This window comes from Abramis brama, assembly GCF_963993115.1.
Source record: "Abramis brama genome assembly, chromosome: 2".
In the NCBI taxonomy this organism is placed as follows: domain Eukaryota; kingdom Metazoa; phylum Chordata; class Actinopteri; order Cypriniformes; family Leuciscidae; genus Abramis; species Abramis brama.
Genome location: NC_139964.1, coordinates 25,431,164 through 25,441,857, shown reverse-complemented (window position 1 = coordinate 25,441,857; position 10,694 = coordinate 25,431,164). Strand labels below are relative to the sequence as shown.

General features: G+C 37.6%; 1 protein-coding gene across 1 annotated transcript; it reads left to right on the top strand.

Annotated features, from left to right (window-relative positions):
- The first annotated feature begins 222 nt into the window (after positions 1 to 222).
- LOC311077901 (cell adhesion molecule CEACAM8) lies at positions 223 to 7,039 on the top strand. The gene is made up of 9 exons (XM_084106549.1): positions 223 to 330; positions 486 to 529; positions 1,088 to 1,432; positions 1,515 to 1,763; positions 1,872 to 2,147; positions 2,221 to 2,311; positions 2,470 to 2,512; positions 2,837 to 3,072; positions 4,751 to 7,039. The coding sequence occupies exons 2-9, from the start codon at positions 487 to 489 to the stop codon at positions 4,803 to 4,805; spliced, it is 1,338 nt and encodes a 445-aa protein (XP_083962675.1). The 5' UTR covers positions 223 to 330; position 486; the 3' UTR covers positions 4,806 to 7,039.
- Positions 7,040 to 10,694: the final 3,655 nt, after the last annotated feature.

Genomic DNA, 10,694 nt, shown 5'->3' with positions numbered 1-10,694 from the left:
TTTTAGTGCCATGTGAATGTGACAATGACGTTTCAGTGACTTCAGTTCAGCTCCTCTGTGACTGAATATATGCATTAATACAGATTCAAAGAGACTTGAGTGACTTCTAGACATTTATTCATAATCAGACATTTTCTGTGGAATCATATTTCCAAAGAATTATATATATATTTGTGTGTGTGAGAGAGTGTTATAGCACTAGTGTCGTTTGACTGGAAGAGGAGTGTTTTGCACTCATTCAGAGGAAGTGAAGAAAGACAGGATATGTAAAAACTCTTGCAAACAGATCATATGCAGTTTTTACACTCAGACCCTGCAGATTACAGTAAGGTAGGACACATATTTTACAATGCAAAAACATGTTTCATCTTTAATAGAGAGATTATTGAATATGATATATTAAGTATACTTGTTTTATATATATCTATAGACACACGTCAGTCATACATTTGTGTAATTGTAACAATCTTCCGCGTGTCTTCCAGAATGTTTGGTCTTTTCTCTCTGATTTCTCTGCTTGTGATTCCTGGTGAGTCTGAACCTAATTCTTATTCACACACACACACACACACACACACACACACACACACACACACACACACACACACACACACACACACACACACACACACACACACACACACACACACACACACACACACACACACTGAAGAAACCTCCATCTTTCAGGATGTTTTGTCTGTATTTAAAGACAGTTTAATGTCTATGTCAAAAATCCGATATATATCACACATCAAATGAGTCTGTTTAGACACTTCCTGGAAACATTGGCTATTGGCGCCATGTTTGTGTTCATGTAAAGTGTTTGTTATCCTCTGGGTGGCATGTTACTAGAATATTTGGTATAGAGAGCATGAGTAGGATCGGTGTCTTGTTGTATTTTGTCTTGTGGTTAAAAGAAGTAAAACTGAAGAGTAAAGCAATGTTTTTTTTAAACTATATAAAAAACAAACAAAGCAAATACTGAAGTAGAAGCAAAATAAGTAAGAACTGCTTCTGTGTTGAAGAGAAAAGTAAAAACACACATATGGTCAAATTCAGTGTTTTCCTGTTTTATATTTTCCAGGGATTTGCGGTCAGGAATGGAAGATTCAGTACACAGATATGATGAAATGTGTCCTAAAGGGTTCAACAATACGTTTATCAGGCACTTATAAACACCCAAATCATCTCACTGTGACAGAGGCATTTTGGACCTTAAACCCAGTTAAAGACAAAATCAACATCAATCTGTTGAATCTTCCAGATTACGAAGGCAGAGTTGAGTATTTCCCCATTAAAGACCGAACATTCATTCTCAAACTCAGTAATGTGAGACGTGAGGATGAAGGAATGTACTGCATCAAAATCATTACAAATGTAGAAAAACAAAGTTATCTGTTTTTTCCTGGGATTCAGCTCAGTGTCACAGGTACAGTCAAACTAATATTGCACTGACAGATTTACTCTGTTCTTTCATATAAATATAAATTATGATTTGTGTGTGATTTCAGAGCTCAGAGTGGAGATTCCTGAAGAGGTCGTTGAGAAAGATTCCCCTGCTTTATTGTGTAAGAGCACCTGTAACCTCTCAGACAGAACAGACTTTATCTGGTATAAAAACGGCGAGTCTTTATCAGAGTCGAGCGTCGGGAATACGCTGACTCTGCGGTCGGTCAGCAGTGATGATACGGGAAACTACAGCTGTGCAGCGAGAGATCAGGAACATCTGCCGTCTCCTGCCGTCACTCTCAGCGTCAGATGTAACACACACTCTCAGCTTTCAGACAAATTCAGTCCAGACACATCAAATGATCAATCATCTGGTTATAGTAAGTTATCCAATAATGTTTTATTTTTGTCTCTTTCAGACCGACCAAGAAATGTCTCAGTGTCGGTCAGTCGGTCTGGTGTAATAGTGGAGGGAGATTCAGTGACTCTGAACTGCAGCAGTGACTCAAACCCTCCTGCTCTGAACTTCAGCTGGTTTAAGGAGAATGAAACCTCAGCTGTTGGATCTGGACAGAGTTTCAGCATCTCCAGCTTTAACTCCAGTTTCAGTGGACGCTTCTACTGTGAGGCTCAGAATAAACATGGATCTCAGAGATCAGCGTCTGTGTCTTTGTTCGTGTCTGAAACAGTTGCAGGTATTGATATGTGCCGTTGGCTCTTATGCTGGTGTCATTATCAGCCGTGTGAATGATGTTTCTCTTCGCTCAGGTGGCCAGAACACAGGTGTGTACGCAGCTGCTGGGATCGGGGCGGCGCTCATCGGCATCTGCATTATTGCTGTAGTGATAACAATCAAAAGGTAAGAGAAAACTGCTGTGGAAATATATGGTGTATTTATAACTCACAGGTCATATTAATCACTTTTATGACACATTTAATCCTGTATTTCCCTCTTTTAAGATGTGCATTTCCATGATATAGATACTGTATGTTTCCAATCTCTCTTCTCTCTGTTAGGAAAGCAGGAGATACTGGCGTCCAAGGTGGCGTATCAAAACAGGCAAGTCTAGAAAAGTGTCTATTTCAGCACATTTTAAGGCAATTATGATTCCAATGGTTGAACATGATTTCTCAAAGTACAACATGTTCCTGGATCAACATCTTTGTTGATCCTGGAACAACATTTCAATCAACCAATCAGATTTGAGGGACAAGTTTACAGTTTATGTCAAGTTTAGGCTTAAAATCAGGGTTAGATGCTTCTCAACAGTGTTATTCATCATCAAAGTTATGGGTAGTGGGACTAAATTTTCGGACAGGAATGCTGATCCAGGAACAGTGACCGATTGTAGTGTGATCATCTGGACTGTGTGTGTTCGTTCAGGGAAACATCAGCGCAGCGGGTACGAATCAGATGAGCACGAGTGATTCAGGCGTTCAGAATGACTCGATGTACGCAAGCATCGCTCACAAGAGACCCAGGAAGCCTCAGAGCGCTGGAGATGAAGACGAGGTTCAGTACGCCACCGTCCAGCACCACAGAAACACAGGGAACACGAGTGTGAAGGCTGAAGGTCAGTCTGGAGACGTGAGGGATTGTGGTCCTGCTGACTCTGCCAGGTGAGGCGCACTTCATTACTCACCGTTAAAGATTTGAACCAATCCCTAAAACTCTGCAGGCTGGCGCGGATTAATGCACAGGCTTGCCTAGGCTGCAGCCTAGGGGGCCCCACGTGTGCAGGGGCCTCGGATTGGCCAGACAATTTTTATTTTTATTTTTTTTATTTACTTAAGCGCAAAGGCACGGCGCCAGGATTCCAGTTTTGGATGGGCCAGACCAATTGTGGGTGGGCCTTAAATTAAAAACCTTATCGAATCACTGTTTAACCTAATAAAAATTACTGACTAATAGGCCTATACTGTTATATTATATGTGCGTATACATAATATAGATTTTAATAGCTTGATGCTCTTTAAATATTTTGTTGCATTGTAAAAAGTTTCGGTGCATAGGACGGACCTATCCGCGATCGCTCTCCATGGTTCTGACCAAAGAAGAGCGCTTTGGAATCTCCATTACGCATCATACGCATCATACCTGGGCTGCGTTTCCCGATAACACTGTCTCTTAGCGCGCTACGAAGACTCATAGGTATAACTTAACTAAAGGTATACTACCACTAAAGGTATACCATTGCTAGGCGTCTTCAGAGCTATCATCCACTCGCGAGGCAGAGACGCTGAGAGGCAGAGGCGCTGGCGCCCTCCTAGCAACGGTGCTGGTCACGCTAGCTGCGCTAGCCGCGCTAGTATCCTGGGGTGGCAGAGACGAAGATGCTAAGTGCTAGGTGATGTGGATCTCAGCTCTCTTCATCTCCTGGTTGCAGCGATGACTCCGAGACTGTACGTGCACTTCATTGAGTCTTGTTTTGTAGAAAGTCTCTTTTTAAAAGATTTTCGTTTTGTATAAATTGTATCTTAATTTTGATCAATGTTTTATCAACCAATTGCCTGTATTTACTAAATAAGAAGAAAATATATAGCAGACAATGAGAATAAGGCGCCAACACGATCACTTGCATTGCACGTGAACTGGAGGGCGCGAAACTCAGCTTGTGCCTCACAGATTTGAGAAATATAGGCTATCTATTATAGAAAGCTTGAAATGTCTACTTGCAAACGAAAATATTCAAAACCAACAAACCCGAACCTCACTGTCTGCTGAACTTGCACAGAAACATCAAAATGGACATAACCAGCTTTTTAAAATTGTTCTTAAAACTAAACATTTAGACTATTTTAGCACAAATTATGAGCTTATTGACGATTTTTTACAATTCTTGACAAATTAAAATATATTAAAAGTTTTTTTTTTTTTTGAAGAAAAACAAATCCATAACCGCGCCGCGAACAAAAAAAGACCCTAATTGGCCCATAAGAAAAAAAAAAAAAGAAAGGAAAAAAAAAACAAGTAGGTGATTGGGTAGATGTGAATTGGCCACCACTTGAAGGAATGTAAAGGAAACATTGTAGTGTTGGCTCTCTCTTACGCCAACATATACGCCCGTTTCTACGCAAGAATGATAAATGAGGGCCAATGTGTGTATGCCAGTTCACCGTAGTTGCGTGTGGACCATGCATGGCACTACTAAATAAATTTTTAGGGGGGGCCTCACACAAAGAGCAGCCTAGGGGCCCCTGACCACCTTAATCCGCCCCTGTCTGCAGGCGACTCAGAGAAACAAGGTTTTATGTGTATGATTAATCTTATTTTGTCTTTTTTACACTTACTGAACAGATCTGATGATTCCAGTGTGATCTACAGCAGCATCAATGTTGCAGGAAGATTTTGAGCATCTCACTCTAAAAAGAGATGTGTTAAAAAACAACACACAGCATGTGTTGATGGTATTTTGACACATGTTGTGTATATTTTTAACACACAATGTGTGTTAAAATGTAACTCTGGATAGAATAGCACTGGGTGGAGGAGAGTTTGTGTTTATGAAAAAAATTATAGGTATATTTTATATGGTATCCCATAAAATGCTCTAAAATAAATAAAACAATACATTCAAATAAATAAATTAAATCTTAATTCATGAAAACTTAAAGATTAACGGGTGTTTTTTGCAGCCAATCACATCATGCTTCTTCTTTTTCAAATGCTGCTTTCACTTGTTATTAATAACCAGATTAACGTTATTTCTGTCAGACTCTCCAGAAGCTCTTATTGAGAATTAACAGGTTTTGGTGTTGACGATTCATTGAATGTTTCATTTAAAGTCACCAGAATCGTGATTAGTGTCAGCTTTATTTGAGCTCTTGACCCTTGACTCTTTAACATTAGTTTTCTCTGATTGCTGTAAATGTGTATTTATTATAACACATTTGAAACAGCAGAAATAATCATGAAAAAAACATGCTCAGATGATAATGTTATCACCATGAACATGTAAAATTGTTAAGCTTAGCAAGAGTTAAACATTTGAAAGATTAATATAATTTTAAAAGATGACTTTTAAAAGGATTAGCATAATACAATTAGCTTCAAATTATTTTTAAATACAGTTCGTACAGGACTTTAGAGTCTATGGTATCAAACAGATATCAAGAATCAGCACATGAATCTCAACAATGGTGACAAACAAAAAGCTTCATGCCGCAATGCATGCTGGGTGCCACCATAGTACAAATCTCATCCATGAATCCCAGCATGCATTGCGGCATGAAGCTTTTCGTTTGTCACCATTGTTGAGATTCATACGCTGAATCTTGAGGTCTGTGTTTGACTAGTTTTTGTTGTAGATTAAAAATTTTAGAAAATATTTTTTATTATGTTGGACAGCATGATATAGTGTCACAACATTGTTATAACTAATAGCAAATAAATAAATTAAATGCACAGCATCCATATACTCAAAATGATGATTATGACATCAAGAAACATCTGATCATATTATCTCTTGCCACAACAAATGTACTGTATTAAAATACAGTTAATGTAGCAAGAGAAAAACTAAAAGAAGAGTAAAGGGTCAAGAGCTCAAATAAAGGAGCCATTAATCACGATTCTGGTGACTTCAAATAAAACATTCAACGAAACATCAACATCTAAACCTCTGTTAATTCTCAATAAGAGCTTGTCTATGTAGATTCATGATGTCTAAAACATCCAAATGTTCAAACAAACTCTTTATTAAACGTCACTGGACTCCAAAAAACAAGTAAACAATATGTTTCAGTGTTCGTCCAAACACTCAGTTGTAAAAACACAGGAAGTAACTCTGGCAAATACACACCGACTACAGTCACATGTGACACATATCTGACACAAGTTGTGTAACTATAACACACTAGTGTGTAAAAGGTTTCAACACACTCCCTGTGTTAAGAACAATAACACACTGGTTGAGTTAAAAGTAACACAAAATGTGTTGTCCTTAACTAGACACAGTAGTGTGTTAAGATATAACACAGGTTGTGTTGTTTTTAACACATCCGTTTTAAGAGTGATCACAAACACCTCAAATGCCATCATGTTAAGTTGCGAGTTGCAACCAACGTTACTACCATACTGTGATGTATTTCTGAGTTAATCTTGTGTGTGTGTGTGTGTGTGTGTTACTGTTTTGGATATATGAGCAATATGAGTCATATGAGTATGATATATGAAGTCTGTATAAATAGCGTTTTCCAGCAGAGTGTGTTGCTCATTCACAAGCTGCTTCATCACAGACACATGACTAATAGAATATTTGCGAGTTTTGTTTCATACTGTGAACTGCATGTGAATATCATTTCATCCATTGTTTTTCTGTGTAATAAAGTATCCAGTGTGGTGTATTTAATGTGAAGAAACATATTAAAGTATGTTCTTTTTGAATACTGCGTTGAAAAGACCATATGGCATAGATTGTTTATTAAGGAAGATTGTATTTACTGCATTCTGTTGTTGTATGTGTTAAAAAGAGAAGAGCATCAGTGCCTCCTCCTGGCGGAGGGCGAGTGTGTTTGCTTGATAACTGCTTGTTTTTTTGGGGCATGCCCATGAAGTGTGTTAATAAATGTTGTGTTTTATCTTCAACCTTGGCTTCATTGAGTATTTAAAAAATAACCTTTCTGCTTCTTCGAAATCCCAAGTGGTCGCTCAGCCACAACATCCCGATACAATATATATATTAAAAACCATTCAGTGCACGGTTGAACTGTCTAAAATAATGAATCAAACTGAAGCGCAAACTACAAGCAGAATCACTGAAGGAGAAAAAAATAATAAACATTAAGTCCTCATTATGGTAATCAGTGTTTGGTGTAAAAAGTGTCCTTTATTTGGGCTCTTGGCAAAATTTCTGATTTAGTTTGGCTGCTGTACCTGAGTTATAACTGCCAGGTGAACAAATAGCAAAAGCCTAACTTCTGAGTTAGATTTACTTTATTGATTATAGCAGTACTGTCCTTGTACAGCTTAATATTGTTAATATTATTAATCCAAATGATTTTTTAAAAGTTGTTATTAAATGTATTATTTAAACACACAGACATCAAGATTCAGCCTGTGAATCTCAACAATGGTGACGATTATAAAGCTTGGTGCGGTGCCACCAATCAAAACTCATTCATGGCTCCCATCATGCATTGCTGCATGAATAAATAATGAGCTTATGTTCAGAGTTGATCTGTCACTATTGCTGAGATGCATACGCTAATTCTTGATGTCTGTGTGTGCCTGCATAATATATTTCTTTTTTAGAAGTTTTTTATTTTTTGTAATTGAACAACTATTAAGTTTTTTTTTAACTATTAAGTTGCCCTCTCTTCCAGTTTTTCCAGTCTTACAATACGCGTTCGCACTATTTTTTGTGCAGTTTTTTGGTCAAAGGATAATCTGAGATGTTGGATTGGCGACACATTGACTGGCAGATGAAGCAAAATAACCAGCTATTGTCCTAAAGTTCCAGTATTTGGTTGGTGACGGGTGTTCATTTCCCATCCTGACTGTATAAAGCTTCATTCAGTTTACATATGTGCATTTTTTTAGTACAATATCTTTGTAATACATACATGAAGCACACATTAGCTTCTCCTATTTACATGATTGATTTATAAACGCCAGAGCCGGACAATAACGGAGTACATTTTTACATTTACTTGAGTACAGTACTTAAGTACAATTTTGAGGGATCTGTACTTTACTCGAGTATCATTTTTGGGGAGTACTCATGACTTTACTCAAGTACATTTGAGAGGCAAATATTGTACTCTTTACTCCACTACATTTCTATCCATAACTGTGAGTACCTGTTACTTCTAAAAAAAAAAATTAAAAAAAAGGAAAAAAGAAACATCTCGGAAACCCTCAAGTTGTTGTTTCCCTCTCAAATGTGAGTGGATTGTGCAGGCACCACTGTTTGGGACAGCCTATCAGCAATCACCTTCAGCTTTCCGCCAAAGTCAACTCCATGGTCAGATTTAGATAAGAGACGAAACCATGGATGAAGACGCAGCAGGTCCATCGCGGGAGTATTTTTTCCCAGGATGGTACCATCCTTTTTCCCAGGATGGTAGGGGAAGACTCATGAATATTCATTAGGGAAGTCATCCCTGATTGGTCTTAACCCCAGTGACGGGTAGGTTTAGGGGCGGTGTTAGGGAGGTCATAAGACCCCCAGTGACGGGTAGGTTTAGGGGTGGGGTTAGGGGTAGGTCATCAGACCAATCAGGGATGACTTCCCTAATGAATATTCATGAGTCTTCCCCTACCATCCTGGGAAAAAAAATATCGCTCCCGTGGCCCCACCTCGCCAGACTATTTCAATTTTCTGAACAAGTTAATGATAGTTTTCGCTTCAAGTGTTTGCTGTGTTTACCAATGTAAGCACTGTGGCAGTAGTAATGCAATATTTAGAAAATGTACTCTTGTACTCTTGATACTCAAGTACTTTTAAAAACAAGTACTTTAGTACTTTTACTTAAGTAGACATCTGACTGTAGTACTTTTACTTGTACTTGAGTAAAATTTAGCAAGGGGTATCTGTACTTTTACTCAAGTAATGAAGCTGTGTACTCTGTCCGCCTCTGATAAACGCATAGTGAACAATATAGAAAGACATACAACTTCAGCAACTTTCATAACTTCTAAAATCAACATGTCCAAGAGTCAGATGTAAAAGCTGCTGTAATGGCAGTAAAGTGCACTGGATCTTTTTGACCACTAGATGACAGTAAAGTCAATGGAAGTGCAGGAAAGATTTGAGTAATGGATGTAATTCCCATAGATATCATATAATAAAGACTAGATGTCTTACGGCGGAGTCACTTCTGGCATCACCGGTGGCCATCTTACACCAGGGATGCTGTGAATTAAGGTGAGTGATCAGCACGAACACAAATCCTCTTATCTCGCTGAAATCTTGACGGATTTACAAACGGATTGGTTTCTTACAAACGTTATTAACGTGGCTATAATTCTTTCATATGGAAGTCCATGGTTATAATTATTCATACGTATGAATTGTCATAACTACATCTCTGACGTTTGTAACAAACCAAACCGTTTGAAAATCGGTTGAAAATTGAGCAAGTTATGGTTATTTAAAAGTACATGCACCATGTTACGAGTGAGCGAGCACACTGTGGTAATATGGCCACCGTGTGCGGACGTCAACTTCCATTGGCCAGCAGCGCGGACGAGACATCTACACAGCAAAAACTCCAGTGTTAAATTAACACTCCTGGGAGTGTATATGAGTCCACACTCAAAAGTGTAAAGTGTTAAAATATGAGTGTTAAATTAACACTCAAGAGTGTTAAAGTTAATGAGATAATTAAGTGATTAATTTAGTGATGATTGAACATTATTGAAGACACCTAATGTTAACAAGCAGAATCACTGAAGGAGAAAATCACAAATTGTAAGCCACCGTTTTGGCGATCAGTGTTTGCTTTAGTTGGGCTCTAGACCATTATATGTTTACTTTAAATTTTGCTTGTCTGCTGTTATTGATTTATAACAGTAAGATGAACAAAGAGACAATGTGATCTGATGGTGTTGGTTATTTTTTGACATAATCATGTTGTGATCCGTAAAACAAAACTTATTGAGATGGCTTAACTTGTTAATTACAGCAACTTTGTGATTCTACAGCACATGATTATCAGTATTTTTCATATAATCCAAAAATAATTCATAACCGTTGTTCTGATCAAAAGACTTTCAAATGAATTTATTTAGAAACACAGACATCAATAATCAGCCTGTGAATCTCAACAATGGTGACAATAATAAAGCATGTTGCAGTGGCTGGCACCAATCACAACTCATTAATGGCTCCCATCATGCATTGCGGTATGAATAAATTATGATCTGAATTGTCTATTGTCTAAAAATGTACTTTTCCTAATTGAATATTCTGCTCATCACCATTGTTGAGATGCATAGACTGAATCTTGACGTCTGTGTGTGCCGAAAAGAAAGACTTTTTTTTTCAAAACAACTGTTAAGAAATCCTTTGTATTATATCAAAAATGCTGGATATTTATGCAGAATCACAGTTATTCTGTAACCAACAACATAAATCTAAGTCAGAAATAAGAATCTTAATGAGTTCAGTGATCAAGTTCAAATGATGATTGTCATAATATAACCAACACCATCAGATCACGTTTTTTCTTTGTTCATCTGGCAATTATAATTCAGATATAACAGCCAAACAAAATTTAAAGTAAACATATAATGGTCT

Bases quoted from the DNA above. Each gene is read 5' to 3' on its own strand.
- LOC311077901 (XM_084106549.1), top strand. From the start codon at position 487: ATGTTTGGTCTTTTCTCTCTGATTTCTCTGCTTGTGATTCCTG. The intron at 1,433-1,514 runs GTACAGTCAAAC...GTGTGATTTCAG, and splicing joins GATTCAGCTCAGTGTCACAG to AGCTCAGAGTGGAGATTCCT. The intron at 2,312-2,469 runs GTAAGAGAAAAC...TCTCTCTGTTAG, and splicing joins GTAGTGATAACAATCAAAAG to GAAAGCAGGAGATACTGGCG.